The sequence below is a fragment of the Mus caroli genome, chromosome 1, assembly GCF_900094665.2.
Source record: "Mus caroli chromosome 1, CAROLI_EIJ_v1.1, whole genome shotgun sequence".
In the NCBI taxonomy this organism is placed as follows: domain Eukaryota; kingdom Metazoa; phylum Chordata; class Mammalia; order Rodentia; family Muridae; genus Mus; species Mus caroli.
The window spans coordinates 158,157,690-158,174,284 of NC_034570.1; the positions used below are offsets into that span (position 1 = coordinate 158,157,690).

Below are 16,595 nucleotides of genomic sequence, written 5' to 3' on the forward strand. Positions count from 1 at the left end.
TCTCTCTCTCTCTCTCTCTCTCTCTCTCTCTCTCTCTCTCTCTCTCTCTCTGTCTCATTACCATTCACTTACAACTAGAGAAAGACCCTTCAGTAGATTTAATTTTCAAGTGCTCAATGGGACAGAAGATGTTCCGGATTGAGTAACCATGGTAAACTTTGTGATCATGAACAACAATTTTGTTAGTATTTTCCTCTTTTATTTGGAAACATGGAAACGTGATCATGGGAATCAAGCTGGATGAGATGTAAGACAGCATCTGTTTAAGTCCTTCATTTCATTAGTTGAGGAAATTGGAGATAAGTCTCTTGCCCCAGAGCACATCGTGGTTACTGGTGGCACAGATAATACCAACTTTCTATACCCACTCCAAGCCTATGTGCTGCCTCCTTTTATGTCTTACAAATGTGGTTTAATCTGTGTTTGGTGGTCAAGGAGTTATGACTACTCACCTATATTATTCTAGTTAGTGGGCATCCCCTTAAGATCCTGATCTTTGGGGTTGCCTAGAATGGCTGCATAGTCCTTTAAATTATGTATTTGTTTAAGAGAACTAATGTGCCTAAAGCAAGGCTGGTGTTATATTTCACATAGAAGGCATCATTTTTGGTTCCTGTGTGTCTGTTTGTGCATGTTTGTGTTTACATGCACATGTTTATGCCTATATGTGGGGCCAGAGGTCAACACTGGGCATCATTTTCAACTTCTTCTCCACTGTATTTTTTGAGTCAGGTTCTCTCACTGAACATAGAACTCCATGCTTCACATAGACCGGTTGTCCATCAAGCCCCAGGGATCCACCTGTCTCTTTGTTCCCAGCACTGGGATTACAGTCATGCCCTGCCATAACTACTATTTACATGGGTGTCCAGATCCTTGTAAGCCCATAGCAAGCATTTTTATAAAATGTATCATCTTCCCAGCTCACTGATACCATTTTAAAGCACACCAAGTTGCGACAGGATACAGTTGATGTGGTCAGAAATTATTTTACCCCAGCTTTAAAAATATTTTAAAATGTATTACTTGACAATTTCATGGGTGTATATAAAGTAGTTTACCATATTATTACCCCATTACCCCTTTTCCGCTACAGCCTCTATACCTCTTCTTTCTAGAAAGTCCCCTTCTACTTTCATGCCTTTAAAAATGACCTACTGAGTTTAATTAGAGTTGCTTGCATGGGCATAGGTGTAGGGTCATTTACTATTAATGGCTGCACCACTGAAGAAGAGTGACCCCCCCCCTCCAGAATGCATCAAAGTTTCACTGATCTATAAAATAATGACATATCTTACAATTAAATATACCTTGTATTTGATGCAATACGATAGTTGATTTCTAGGACAAATTTCAGAGACTGTGTCAATGTTAACTATTCTAGAGGTGATACAGGAGGTGATAAAACCTATGTTCTTAACTGTTTGGTTCATACCTAACAGCTCAGCACACACAATGGGCAAATTGAAGAGAGGTTTTAAGACAAAAATGTGACACCATCCTACTTTTTCTTCCCAGTCTCTGGAATAGGATTTCTTCTAAATGCTTTGGGGCCTCTAAGTTTTCTTCCTTTGGCCTCTTGGATCTGGCCATGGTGCTGACTGTAGACTTTTAGTATTAATTTCCTAAGAATTCTGAAGTCTAAGTCCTGGAACCAAATGTCTTTTATGCTTCAGTGCATATTGGATCCTCTTGTATGAGCCTTACAAGCATAGCTTCAAGGAATCTAACAGGAAGATGACTTGATCTAACTTGGATTTGAGCATGGCCAGTGAGACGGAGTAATTCTAGGGCCTTACCTGGCAGATGAGATAGTCATTACGCGCTGAAGTCCCTTGTCACTCTCAAGAACTGTATCAGCCAAGGCTCAACTTAGAAAGGCTGTCAACATTTAGAACACCAAAAGAGTTTCATTTGGAGAACCAGTAACACAGCCAGTGAGGCGACAGACATGAAGGCAGATCAGGATGGCGGGACAGCCTCCAAATTAGCAGGAAAGCATGCTGCTGGGTCCCCTAAGTCAACACACCAAGGAAGTGAGATAAGTTCTGGGGCATCTGGTGGAAGCCTAAGCTGCCAGGTGTGAGCTGGCACTGTGGGAAAATGCCAACAGCTGCCAGAAACATCATCCAAGGAACAGAGAGGTTACAGGAAGACCTTGGTTTCTCCCTATCTTCTGTCTGCCTTGTAAATGTTTCCTGTTGGCTCATGCAGCAGCCTGAGAACCTTGTCCTTCAGGTGACACAGAGCAAACAGTGAGCAAGGAATACACCTGAGTGACAGAAAACCTGCAAAACAGACGAGGAAAAAAATTGAGATATCTAGTATGATAGAAAGAAAAAACCGGAAGCCAGCATATTAGTTCATTAAAGTTGGAGCCTTCTTTGGCATTGAGTAGAGAGTAGGTGTCTGGGCTCCATGGTGAAGAGGTGAGTAAAATAGACAAAAAGCCCTGAATTTTAGGTGATGAGGAACAAGTAGTGCCATCTACTTTTTCTCTTTCAGGGTGCATTGGGATTCTCTTGAAAAACAAGATTTATAGAATGAATCTATTTATATGTCTATCTATCTTTCCATATGTATATCTCTATCTATCTATCTATCTATCTATCTATCTATCTATCTATCTATCTATCTATCTATCTATATCTATCTATCTATCTATCTATATCTATCTACTTGTCTATCTGATCTATCATCTATCTCTGTCATCTATGTATCTATCATCTATCTATTTACATAGATATATAAATAAACCACACACACACACACACACACACACACACACACACACACACACACACACAGGATTTATTTGGGTGGCTTACAGGCTGTGATCCACCCATTCCAGAAATGGCTGTCTACCAACAGAAGGTTCAAGAATCCAGTAGTTGTACACTACACGAGCCTTAATGTCTCAGCTGATTTTCAGTATCTTCCAGAGTCCCAAGGAAGTGGGCTCTAATTCCAGTGAAGGAATGAACTTGCCATCGAGGGCAAGTAGACAAAGTGACAAGCTTCCTTCTTCCATGTCCTTTAAGTAGGTTGCCCACAGAAGGTGTGCCCAGATTAAAGGTATATCTTTCCACCTCAGAAGATCCACATTAAAAGTGTGTCTTTGAAAAGATCCTTTACTGGTGTACTCAGCCTCTTGGGTTTTAGTTAATTCCAGATGTAGTGAAGTTGACAACCAAGAGTAGCCATCACACAGTTTCTAGCCACAGTTTCTCAACCTACTTAAATTCAATCCAAGCCTGCTGGCATGACCTGCATCTAACCTGGACATTATACTGCCTGCTTTCTCTTTCTTTTTACTGCCTCTTTTCCTTTTCAACTTTATCCTCTTTGTGCACAGAGAGTTGGCTATGAGAGCTGATCACTTTGAGCCAGGGACATTCTGCATGAGCTCGCTGCTTGACTTGCTTTCTTTTGTCACCTTTTAACGTCATTTTACCTGCAGGATCTTAACTCCTGAGCATTCCAGCCACACTCTAAAATACTATCCATCACCACCGAAGTCTCCGTCACAGTCATTCTGTTTTCAGTATCTTTCATCACCATTTAAATTTGACTTGGATTCTAAAATGATTCAGTTCATCATTTATTTATTGGCTATGTCTTCCCCAAAGGTGGGTAGGTTTTCCTTGAATAATAGGGAACATCTGTTCTATTCAACTGTATTTTCCAAACCCACAGTGATGGCTATAACATTAACTGTGGTCAGTGCTTGGTGTAGGTATGGGCCAAATCATCTCTTTGAATGGTATTTTGATTATTTGCTTGTATAACTGTCTTGCTACTATTAACTCAAGTGTTTTTCCATTTCCTTTCTATTTTAAAATTAAAATCAATCTCTGTGTCTCTCTCTGTCTTTGTCTCTCTGTCTCTCTGTCTATCTCTATCTCTGCCTCTCTCTGTCTCTCTGTCTCTCTCTCAAGCATGGGTAGGCATGCACTCATTTTGAAGACAGGATTTTACTCCAGACTGCCCTGAAACTCACAAGCCTCCTGCTTCAGTTTGGTGAATGCTGGGATTGCAGAACGTACCACCCTGCCTGACTTATTCAGCTTTTTCTTTAGTTCCCCTTGTATATGATATCTATGCATGATATCACTTGTATATGATATATATGCATGATATCACTCTGTGAATATGTTGCTGTGGTTGAGGATATTATTAATGGTTTGCATTTCTTGGGTGTCTAGTATGAAAGAAACTACACTTTGGAGAAATTAAGTAGTATGTTGCTCCCCAGAGAAACAGCATTAGACTCAGCTCTCTGACTCTTAAGGCCCCTTTCCTGCTCACAGGGCTCCTTTGGTTGGGTCTGCGTTTTAGAACACCGGAAACACATGGTCCTTCCTGACCATCCCTGCTCACCCTTCAGCACTGCCCATCACTCAAGTGTGGTAAAAGACTCTTGCTTTCTCTCCTTTATTTTGTGTCTAGTTTCAGTAAACCTATCTTAGGCGTTCTATAGGTCATCTTGCAGGTTTCCCTGGTTGCCATGACCACATTGGCCCCCCCCCTCCACTATATTCTCTAGAATCTTAACATTTTTACTAAAACTCTTCATGTCTTGTTTTGGCAATGTTTACTCTTTCATCTTCTCCACTACCCAGGATGTTCTTAGAGGCAGAGAATCTGTATTGTTTTTGGGTGTAAAAAAAATTTCACTCTGTAAAATAAATATTTTAGGTGAATACATGAGTGATGGTTTAACATGAGGCGCCTCTGAACATTGAAAATGTATTTATTTATTTATCAAGATAATTTTATATAAAATTAAGAGTCTCATTCTGTGGGAGAAAAAAGTTCAGCTAGAGAAGTGTGGTCTATGCACTTCTCAAGCACAGGGCAGAGAATAGATATTAATGTAGAATTCAATGGCAGAGCTAGACCATGGCTGCTGCTCCACTCAGAGCTACCTATGTTTCCCTGAAGTGCAGCTGTACCCACAATGTCAAGTTATTTCTCATTTGCCAGCTCTCACCAGTATCAGAAGGAATGAAACAGATCACCCCAAGGGAAGACTTATTCCGAGATGCGATCTTAGACACTAAAGGAAACAGACATTTGGTGACATCCATGTACTGTGAGAGAGGCACACTCTGGAGTCATCTGGGCCCTGCAAACAGAAGGGCTGATCAGCACTTTGCCTCATCCTAGAAGAGGTGATAATGAAGAGAGGTGGGAGAGAGTCACTGGAGCTTGAGGGTCAAGGAGAGATGTCTGGGATGCAGAGGCCTTTTAGATCCTCCCTGTCTCCTACGTGCTCAGGTACGTCCACAGCTCTGAGGTCTAGTGGCCACCACAATGACAAAGAGGAGGAGGATTCACCCTGTGTGTGACAGTGTTACTCAAGGTGATGGATGCTGAGGCCAGTCCTGTACCTGACAGCCTCATATTTAAAGCCTTATGTTACCCTCACCCTTTCCTCTAGCCCTACCATTATGATTTAAAGGAAAAAACAGGATTTAAAAGCTTCGTTGCATTTTGCCCAGTTATTAAAACGGACAAGCATCATTGAGGATTTGGCTGAAATAGTTAAAATGGAGACAGGTCTTAGCTGCCTAAGAATGGGAGGTTTTATGATTGGTCAAGCCTTTTCAGAAACTCTAGTGGGAAACTCTTTGTGTGCACACTACAGTACAGTGGGGGAATGGAACATTCTAGATCGGGACTTCTTAATCTTTTTTCTCCTTTTTCTTCCCATGGTGATTTTTTTTTCCTGAGAAATTTTACACAATCTTTAGGTATATAAATTTACAAAATAGATCTTCATTTATTACTAATAAATGTCTAAGAAGTTTATTTTAAAGAACCTTCGGCATAGATATAATCTTACTGTTTATTGAAGACAAAAGCAAATTTACATAGTAATGAGATATGTTTACTTGTGTGCTCAGAACCAAAGCTGCCCTGAGGTCGTGGGGAACAATATGGCAGCTCACTGTCAGAAACATCCCAGATTCATTTCCTGTAAGTTTTACCTTTAGTTGATTATTGCACTGTTGTCCATTCAGAAACCCTTTTTTGTTGTCAAGCTTCTCATGACCTCTACATTTGTGACCTGTAGTTTACAGAGCTGAATTCTAGGTTAGTGATTCTCCAAGTGTGGTTCCTGACCTAGCATGGTGGCATCCACGTTCAGTTAGACCTAGAAAACCACTGGCTAGTCCCAGACTCACTGAATCCAAGCCCTGGGGACTAGCACAGCCACCTGTGTTGTCCAGCCCTCCAGGTGCTTCTGAAGTAGTTCAACTTTAATGAGCACTGTTCTGCAGTTACTGTAGGGATCTAGGGGTTGTAGAAACAGTTTGGTTTTTTCTCTAGCTGAGGTTTCAACAGCAAACTCTGTGCTATAGAAATACTAATAAGACTGGGGGGGGGGGATGAGTTAACAATAACGGTAGAAATTTAAAGCTAGTTAATGACGTAAAGTGTTTCTAGCCATAGTGCCATAAAATAAAGACCATCTTAGTATATACCCAGTTTCACTCAAAGGTGTACTCACATATCCTCTCCAGGAGGTAGCAATCAAGTTCGATCCATATGGCTATACTCAGTATATATTTAACGTAGGGAAAGCTCAATCCCCTGGAAGAAATGTCTGTATTATTTTCACCCAATTTTGCTTTTTCACCCATAAAGAACATTGTCTGTTGAAAGCCCTCAGTTTCTAAGGGTAGCCAGTTAGCCAGCAGTAAGGACTTCCTTCCTTCCTGTCAGTTGACCCTGAAGACCGTGTGATCTGGTTGACACCAGCTGGACCAGAAACCGCATCAGTGAACCTGTTCTCCAGGGCTGTGACCCCTCTCTGCTTATTTCCACCTGCTTCTCTTCATGTCCTTCCTTCTTCTCTGTATCCTTACTACAGTAATTCTCTAGTGTATTCCCGTGACTTTCTCCTATCCTTTTTGTGGTAAAATAACTAGGTGTGTATTGATACAATGACAGCACATGGATGGCATAAATAGCAATGTGAAGGAAAGATCGAGGTTGAAGTTCATGTGGCAGAAGTGTCATCTTTACTGAGCATCAGTGATGGAGGTAGTTAACAAATCCTTGCCCTTTGAAGGTGGCCAGTCGGTGGTTTGTGGACTGGCTGGGAGTCTGAGGGCATAGGTTACTAGCCTCTGCTCAACTTTCCAAAGCAGGACAGGGTCTGTTCAGAGCTATGGTGTATTGGCCAAGAGCTCAAATGGGCTAATTACCTGTGATCACACAGCATACTCTGTGTTAAAGTCCACAGTGAGTTTAACTAAATGGATCTTTCTTCTGCATGCTTCCCAGGGGGTCTCTATGCTCCAAGATAGCTATGAATGTGACCCAACACAAAAATATGAGGCTTACTTTCATTGTGAGCATGGTGAACTTGTGTGTGTGACAGACACATAGACAGACACAGAGATAGAGACACAGAGAGACAGGGACGCACACATACAGAGAAAGAGACAGAGAGATATTCTTTGTGATTTTCTATTGTAGTCATTCACTGAAATGAACTCCACAGATGACAATTCAGTGTGGCTGTGTCAGGAGGTTGGACTCCCAAGCCTCTAAATTTTAGCTTATTAGCCAATTCCTGCAAACTCCCTAACTACCTAGAAGACTGTAATTTTTGATGGGTTTTCTTTTCCTTCTTTTGTTTACTAACTTGAAGGGATAATTAACTCTTTGTTTTCCAGCCTTGCCTGCAAACAATTTAATATTACTTGGACAGTTAATCCTTCTGAAGACTACTAATTAATGCAATAAAATTGGACTGCTCCAAAGAGAGATGGCATTCGGTCCACTGACGCCACTTTCTAAGTCAGAGCAAGCACACTCATCCTATTAATATAAGCTAATAGGATGTCATGCATATCACACCCTGTGCCTGATGACCACTGGGCAGCTGGACTAATGAGCTTTTATCTAGGCTGAGCTGTGAGCCCCAAACAACCAAATTAACTTGTTATGAGCTTCACAGCCTCCCCCTTGGAGGCTGGCCAGATGAAAACAGAACAAGTTACAGGCTCTGTTTAGTACACGCATCCCTGTTTGATCGGAGTGCTTTGCTGTTGAGGCACAGGAAACTTCTGTCACCAGTGTGTGACAAAGGCACCGGCACAATTAGTATTTATACTCCTGCTCAGCAGTTTGGATTGCATGTGGTTCATGGGTTTCACGAGGCTGTGCTTTGGTATCAGATGAGAAGGAAGATGTACATTTGTGGAGAGAGAGAGAGAGAGAGAGAGAGAGAGAGAGAGAGAGAGAGAGAGAGAGAGCCTAAGAACTATTCAAGTGTGCAATTCAAAAGTACTTTTGCCACTCAGGGCTACTACCACCCTGTTTCTCTCCATACCTCCCAATCACAAGGTCTCCCTTCATTAGGAAGACAGGAAAGGCATCCAGCTGTGGCCAGCAGCCAGAACTCAGGCTCACAGACACAGCTCCCCTTTGGGACCTTCCTGGAAGACTGAGCAGGGTGCCCTGGCTGTGACCCACCTAGCTCTGACCCTTGTGGCCCCTCTCCGTATCCTGGCACGGATCCTCCTTCTGCAGTGGCTATCTCTGAACAAAGGTGTCTTTCTTGGAACCTACAGCCTCACTCAGGAGCCTACCGTGGCTTTTTTGTCTGCTCTGCTCCTGAGATTCTGAGACTCTAGGAGCTGATTGGAGAGCATCCTTGGGCTTGGCTGAAAGGTTCTGTGGGGATGGGGGAGAGGGTGGGACTGTATGAGGAACAGAGCTTGATGAGGATTGAACTGAGCTCTGTCCCTTTGGGACTGAAAAGAACATGGGTAGGAGTCCTTTCTCCAAGGGAACCCTTGTGTTCAGGTCTTACTTTCCTTATTCAGTAATAACAGCCACACAGTCAACAGTTGTCCAGTGCCTGACATTTTGGAAGCAGGAGGTTTCTTTGGGTTTTCACAGTATCTAGGAAAGGCCTGACAGGTAGATATGTGGGCGTGGGCAGCAGAGGGGAGGCACAGGAGGTAGACAAAAGAGAGTTCCAGCTCTGTGCCTCAGATAAGAGTTCACCTTTCCCTTCCCGAGCCTCAGTTTAGTGACACACTTTGGCCTCACAGGGCTGTAGCAGAAACAGTGTAACAGTTCAGGTGTAACAGGAGGCATTTCAGGTACTAGGTCCTTAAAACTATCCTATAGATGAAGAAATGTTATGATCAGAGGAGTCTTTATCCAAGGCTCTTCAGCTGAGTATGAAAATGGGGGGTGGAACTTTCATCTCCTTTGAGCTCAGTCACTTTGCATCAACGTGTGTTTCTGAACTAAAGAGCCAAGCTGTGGGTCTGCAGACACAAAGCCTTAGAACTTTTCCTGCACGTGGCTTTGAGCACACATAGGTGGCTCTCATTTCTTGTGCTTGACTTTCAGGTTAAAAAAAAAAAAAAACCCTCATTTCATCTCTCCTTCCAAGTGTGTGTTTGGGCATGGCCCTGCTACCAAGGCCCCGTGTGTATGGTAGCAGGTTCCTGAACCTCTCTGCATCTGTTCTATAGCAGTTGGGAAGAGAGTTTCATGCTATTTTGAGCAACAATGAACTATGTGCTCCGGACAGGATGCTCACTTGGAACTGGTGCTTAAATGGTGGACACGTTCTTATTACAAAATCAGTGTGTGGCCTGATGCCTCCAGCCACCCAGGAACACAGCAATATGGAGGCAATGGCTGGGCCTTCCCAATCCACAGTGCCCTGTACCCTAACATTTTCCATATGCTGTGGCCATGGAACCCCTACCTGCAATCAATGCTGACCAAACCATCTCCCCACCAGTAAACCCCAGACAGCCTCTCCATCATATATCTCCCTTCCTTGGACTGAAGTGTGCAGCCCCTGTCTGAGGCTGAGGGGCCCCGACACACCACTGTTCTAGTTCCGTCTAGTGGGGTCAGCTGAGCTCTCTGGGAGGTCCCACTTCCTCCTTGCTCCTTTCCAGATCTCCCCCCCCCCCCCGCCTCACTGCAGGTTTCTCCATCCTCCTTTTCTAAATACTGTGTTTACTTCCAGTTCTGAGAACTCCAAGCACTTTCTCTTTTATGTCTTTACTATCTCCTACTTGTCAACTTTCACAACTCACTATCTCAACCTTTAAGATCAAGGAATCCTTCTTGCTCTTCTTGTCCCTCCCCGGAGTGCAAGGCAGGGCTGGAGGTGGAGCGGTGACTAGGTGACTAGGACAGTTTGTGTGAGGAGCCTCCATTCCTGGCTAGGCTCTAGACTTACTAGACTGTTTCCTCCCTTGATGCACTTCCACTTCTTCCACTTAGAAAGCTCTGCGGACCCTTTGTCTTACCCGCTCTCTGCACCTGCATGACCTTCACCAAACCCTTACCCCCCTGAATCTTTCTGGGTGCTTAGTCTTTTTTCCCTCTAAGAATAACCTGATTCCTCCTTGCCCTGATGCCTCAGTGTGACCCTGTATCACACACAAGGGTGGTTAACTGATGTTTGAGAACATCGTTTAATGAATACATTCTTAGTTAAGTCAGCCTCTTATACCCCCCTCCCTCTGTCTCTTTCCTACTCTCTTCTGTTTCTCTTGTATGTGTCTGTGCTTGTGTGTATGTGTGTGTGTGTATGTGGTATGTGTGTGCGGTGTATGCTGGTGTATGTGGGTATTCATGTGTGTGTATGTGTTCATGTGTGTATGTGTGTGTTCATGTGTGTATATATGTTCATATGTGTGTGTGTGTATGTGTGGTGTGTGCTGGTGTATGTATATGTGTTAGTGTGTGAATACACAAATGTGTGTGTTTATGTGTGCATGTATATGTGTTCATGTGTGTATGTATGTGGTGTGTGTGTGTGTGTGTGTGTGTATGATGTGCTGGCACATGTGAGGGACTGGGAAAACCTTGAATATCATTCTCAGCTGCTGTCCCTCTGTCTTGCTATCTAGGCAGGATTTCTCGCTGGCATTGAGATCACCAAGCAGGGTAGGCTAGCTGGCCAGTGAGCTTCAGGAATCCACCTGCCTCTGCCTTCTCAGCACTGGGATTACTGGTGTGAGTCCTGATGCCTTAACCATGGATTCTCAGGGTCCAACTCAGGTCTTAATATTATAAGGTAGGCAGTTTGCTAACAGAGCCATCACCCAGTTCCACGTCAGAGCTTTTGTTGGATCTTTTTCCTGGTGTGAGCTGAGCTCTTCTTGAAGACCTGTGGGTCAGGCAGTTTGCAAACAGTAGCTGCATAGACCCTGTGTGTCTGAAGATGACCACTGCTCTTCTCAGAACGGATGGAATTCCAGTCCCCTACCGTGCAAGGCGGTGGCTGAAACAGTTTTCTATATATCCTGTCATCATAAGCCTCTCCCTGATTTCTTCCCCTGCTCCCACTACCTACAGCAAATCCCAGAGCCTTCCTCTACTCCCCTAGCCTGGCAGACATTTATGAGGCTCATCACTGGGGAAACACTGGGGCCTGTTCTTGGCTCCCCCTCCTTTAGCACGGAGATATTTTGTCTCCCTCCCTCACTCTCACCTTGTGGACGAAGGTCTGTTATCTTATACCCTGTTTATGGGCTGTTGGGATTTTTTCCAACAACCTGAAATGAATCTGCAAGGCCCCACAGGTAGTACTGCTTGCTCCCCTGGCCATAAAGTATGGCTGGCTCTTTCATCTGCCATTACTTATATCATAAATGAGTGGGCAGAAAGACGGGGAAACAGCGGCTCTAAACCAGTCCAGACTTAAAAAGAAGATGAAGAGGAGGAGGACGAAGAGTAAAAGGAGGAAGAAGAGGAGGAAGAGGAGGGGGAGGGGGGAGAGGAGGAGGAGGAAGAAGAGGAGGAAGAGGAGGAAGAGGATGAAGAGGAAGGAAAGAAAGGCCTGGAGAAACATGTTCAAACGTGGTGCTATGCTAGTTCATTTCACTCTGTAGGCTGTACAGAGACACTTAAGCTCTGGGCTTCCCCACTAGGAGTCAGATTTATTCTGTGCTTGTGTCTAAATGGCCTCCAGGGATGCGAACATTTGTTGTTGGAGAGCTAAGAGTGGTGTTCCTTTCATCTCTGCTGAGGGGTGTCACCTTAAATTATGAGGGAGAGCTCCAGCCTACATCTGGATGTGGGAGGCTCTGGCAATGGAGGGAGCCTGCTCCTTTCACTGTTTGAAGGTTTTCTACCATATTCTGCTTCCTGGTACTCCAGCTAGCTCTGGGAGAAATATTTTACACTATATATTCTCATGGAAAAGTTTGTGGAGTCTGGCAGGTCTACCCTGCAGAGAGAAGAGAGTGGCCTTGGTGAATGTCACAGAGAAGCTTAGAGCAGCCCAAGAAAGTCACAGAACATCCCAGACTGCTGGTAGTCACACAATGGAAGTGGTTGAAAGACAGGGGTAGGCAGCTCCTGAGATTCCATATTCCTTGCTGTTCTGCATCTTCAGGATTTGACTCACCTTACACCCACCAGGACAACTGGAAGTCTGTCCACATTGGTGACTGTTCAGGTAGCAACATCCCAGATAAAAAGTATGCATTCTATTGACCACAGCAGAGAACATATCAGATCCTGCTAGCTATCCATTTCACAGTATACCAGTTAAATAGCTCCTCTTGCCCCAGAGTCGGGGCCTAGAAGAATGGGACATGCGCACGGATGCATGTGTTTAGATGGAGAGGCAGGAAGTTGGGTGAGAGCTAGGGCAAAGGTCACTAAACTGAAGTACACAGACTGTATTTAGCCTAATGTCTGTTGTGCAAATGCAGGTCTACTGGACACAGGTATGCCCATGCTTGTGGCTTATGGCTTCCCTTAGGCTATGGTACAGTGTCTGAGGTTAGAGAGTGGAATGTGAACTGAGACCAGAGAGTTGGCAAAGACTAAAGGAAATACTCTGAGAAGTTTCACGGGCAAAGTCTGCAGAGTCCTGTGGAGGGAGAATGGGACTGTGTAGACAGCATTCCACACTGCTTTCCTGGAGACAGCTGGCACATATGGACCATTCTTATTATTTCAGATTTTACATCTTCATTAGTTATATGATCCAAGGTTTCAGTATCCGTTTGCATCAAAAGATGTGGGAAGAATCAGACTTACTTTTCGAAAGACACTTGTAAACACCATTTTATTGACAACACAGGCAGATGCCAGGCTTCTGAAGATCTCCCAACTTCACTTTAAAACACACTCTGTCCTGAAGCAACCTTGGTGCACGTCCACAGTGTCAGTTTCCTGACTCAGTCCCTTCCTAGCTGCCTGCATTCAGGAGAGCTGTGAGTCATTCCCCTTTCCTTAGAAGTGTCACTGAAGAATTAGTCACATCAGAATTTCCTCTTTACACCCCCCCCATCTTTACACCCCCCCCATTAGGGGTTGGGGGAGTCTCTGACATGATTCAGGTCACTGAGGGTGAATATACAGAGATATGGCTTTCTTTTTCTACCTTTAGCCTCTTGGGGAATCTTCTTATTTTCCTGAGCCTTTTGCTTCCAATGTTTATTTTCTCCATGCTATTCTGCAAACCTCCTAGGATTGCCTTGAAAACCCTCTGCACAGCTATGACTAAGATCAGCTGTGACATCACTCCTGGGAAAGAGCAGCTTCAGGGCTGAAGGATCTAGGGGCATCACCCTCCTCATGGGGACTCTGGTGCTAATGCTTCCTAATCTCTCCGGGTCTTTTATTTGTACCTGTGGTGGGGAGCGAGACACAAGGAGACTATAACCTTTCTACAGCATATGTTAAACATTACTTGTGTGTTGGGGGTCATGTGAGCTCCTTTGTACATAGCATCAGTGCTTCTGGGACACCCACAGGTGGATGTTACTGTCATCAGAATGTAGTGGAGGAAACCAGCTGGGGGACTGGGAACATGATATGACTAGCAAAGGCTAACAAGGGGGCGGGAATGCCTGACTACCTCAGCCTCCTTTTAGTTCAGCAGATTCACAATTGAGTGCCTCTTCACATTCAAGTTATATTTTGATTGTCCATAGAAAGAGAAAAAAAATTACCGTTTTTCATATAAAGGAAATGTTTGGCACTGGCAGAGTGCCAATTTAGAACTCAGCTCACATCCTAAATAAACATTCAAGTATAAATATGTCTCCTCTATAGGAGAGGTAGGAATAAAGAAATGATCTGTGCCACCTACAACTGCTGGGTCTGTCTTGTGGGCTTCTTAAAAGTAGCCAGAGGGACAGCAATTGTCACAGGGCAAGCCCACGAGGTAAGGGTTTCTCTGCATTGAGGGTAGGAAGATTTCTAAGACTCAGAAATAACAGAGGGTCTCCTTAGTGTAGCTTGGAACCACAACTCTCAGCTGCTCCTAATGCACAAAATGAAAAGAAGTAACTTACCGTGGTATTTCTTAGACCCTAGAAATAGCCTCTGAGCCTGAGAAGTGCCTGTATGAGAGACGTCTTTCTACTTTGGGCATCATTGTTAGTTGTATATCCTGTGAATGTTCAGCTTTAAATGGGACATCTTAATTGACTACCTTCCTACTGGACAGCCAAGGTTCAGGGAACATCATGCAAGAGGAGGCAGAATGAAAACAAGAGCCAAAGGAGAGGAAAAGACAAAGGAGAGTGTTGTAAAATGTTGTCTTCAGCGCATGCCATGGCTATTGCTCTCATGAACTTGTAGCGCCTGTGGTTGACTGCACAAGACCTGAACAAGATCAAGCCAGCCAAAGTTCTAGGATATAGGGGGAGGGAACTCACAAAGCTCCGCCCCTAAATAAGAACCTATTGATAGCTGATCGTTAGTATGGGAGAGTGCATTCTTTTTTTATTTTTGGAGGTGTGAGCACTGGTAGGTTGTCCATGCTCCTGTAGATGACCCCACATCCATGCACATGTGGGGAACACTAAATAGACTTAGTGAGTTTTATTAAAAATATAAGAAAACATGAAGTTGGGAGGCCAACATGTGTGAGACTATCTGGAAGCAGTTGGAGGGGGGAAATGGAGGAAGATATGATTGTATTTCATTGTATACATGTGTGAAATTATCTAAGAATAAAAAGGAGTAAATACCCCTGTGTTATTCACTGTTCGCTGAGTTTTTGTAATTCACATTTTTCTTAGGGAGTTGCTTACGTTATAGAAGTTTTGAGGAATTATAAGTGTTACCTGATCATTCCAAGTCGTCTGTGCCTATAGATAACATGATGCTGGTTTTTGATGATCCTTCAAGCAATAGTAACCAAAATGTTTGACATAGTTCTGGGAGATTATGCCTGAGTCCTTTAGGTCTAGTATTGAAAATAAAAATAACATCATGGAAATCATACTAGGAACCAACAGTTACTGGGCCTTGGTCATGTGCTGAAGAGCATTTTGAACCACTTACTACCATAGGCTCATTTCATCTCCACAATGATTCCAGGGGAGCAAGCCTCTCATACCGTGATTCTTACATAGAAAATGGAGTCAGAGTTGATTAGCTCACTTAAGGCCACACAATTAAGAAATGTGCAGCCAGGACACCATGCTATCTATCTATGATAAAGCACTGAGGGTAAGTATGACTGTGAACTTTCTGGGTCCTGCTTCTGAGCTTTAGAAGTGGATTCTTAGCCTCTTTCTGGAAGCTTTTAGATCAGCACTACACAGGTTATCTCACTCACACCTAAAGCCATCTGGGGAATGTGGCATCCCGGAGCTTATCATGGAGCAACCAATGGCTCCACGGGTGCATCTGGGGACTGAGGATACCGTTCTCTGCTTCATTTTAGGCAAAAGCGATGATGAGGAGAGCCTTTGCAAGTCAGCCCATGGGGCAGGAAAAGGAGCATCAGAGGACGGCAAGGACCATAAGCGACCCAAACGTCCCAGAACCATCTTGACCACTCAGCAGAGGAGAGCATTCAAGGCCTCGTTTGAAGTATCCTCCAAGCCCTGCAGAAAGGTATAAGGGGTTGAAGTCAAGAGAAGGGATCAAGGCCTCCTTGTCTGTATGCAGTGGGACTCCCTTGGGATATTAAAGGGGGGGAGAGGTCTGAGTGATGGGGAATGCTGCTCAGAGTCTGTGACAGTTATGAGCCCTGCAGGAGGTTTCAAAGATAGCTAAGATATGGCTTGGGAAGTAATAGACTCTCCCCCAACTTTCTATGTGCTTGCCAACTCCTGGCTGCCAAACACCTCCCATTTCATGAAGTGCAACAGGGAACAATAAATAGTAACTAAATCATCATGATATTAAGTACTAGTTGTGATATAAGCCAGATACCTTAACAGATATAAAAATACAGTAGCTTGCAATGTGTGCTTTTTATGGTCGGGTTTTGGCTTATTCTCCTTGGTGTGTGGACTTGGGGATTCCCTGGGTAGAAGTTCACTCCTTCCTATGATATTTTCAATGGAAGAGATGCACTCTTGGTTTTCCACTCACCTAATGATGGGGATTTGGGTTGTGTTTTGTTGGGACTGTTTTGACAAGGGGTCTTGTGAACATTTATGGAAAATTACTCATTGACTTAATGAAATAGTATTTTCCTTTTATGCCCCATTTTGGAGGAGAGGAGGCTAAGACTGAGAGGGCAGTTCTGGTATCTATTACTTGGGTTCTAACAGCTGCTCCAGCTATCTGCATTTTCCTAGCCACCAGGGTGGGGACAGCAGAAGTAGTGAGTG

The 16,595-nt window shown here is 43.9% G+C and overlaps 1 protein-coding gene across 1 annotated transcript in view; it reads left to right on the plus strand.

Annotated features, from left to right (window-relative positions):
* Lmx1a (LIM homeobox transcription factor 1 alpha) overlaps nucleotides 1–16,595 on the plus strand; it is a 145,806-nt gene that overhangs the window by 118,364 nt on the left and 10,847 nt on the right. The window contains exon 4 of the mRNA XM_021170712.1: nucleotides 15,698–15,870. Coding sequence (XP_021026371.1) covers nucleotides 15,698–15,870 — 173 coding nt within the window. The remainder of the gene's footprint in view (nucleotides 1–15,697; nucleotides 15,871–16,595) is intronic.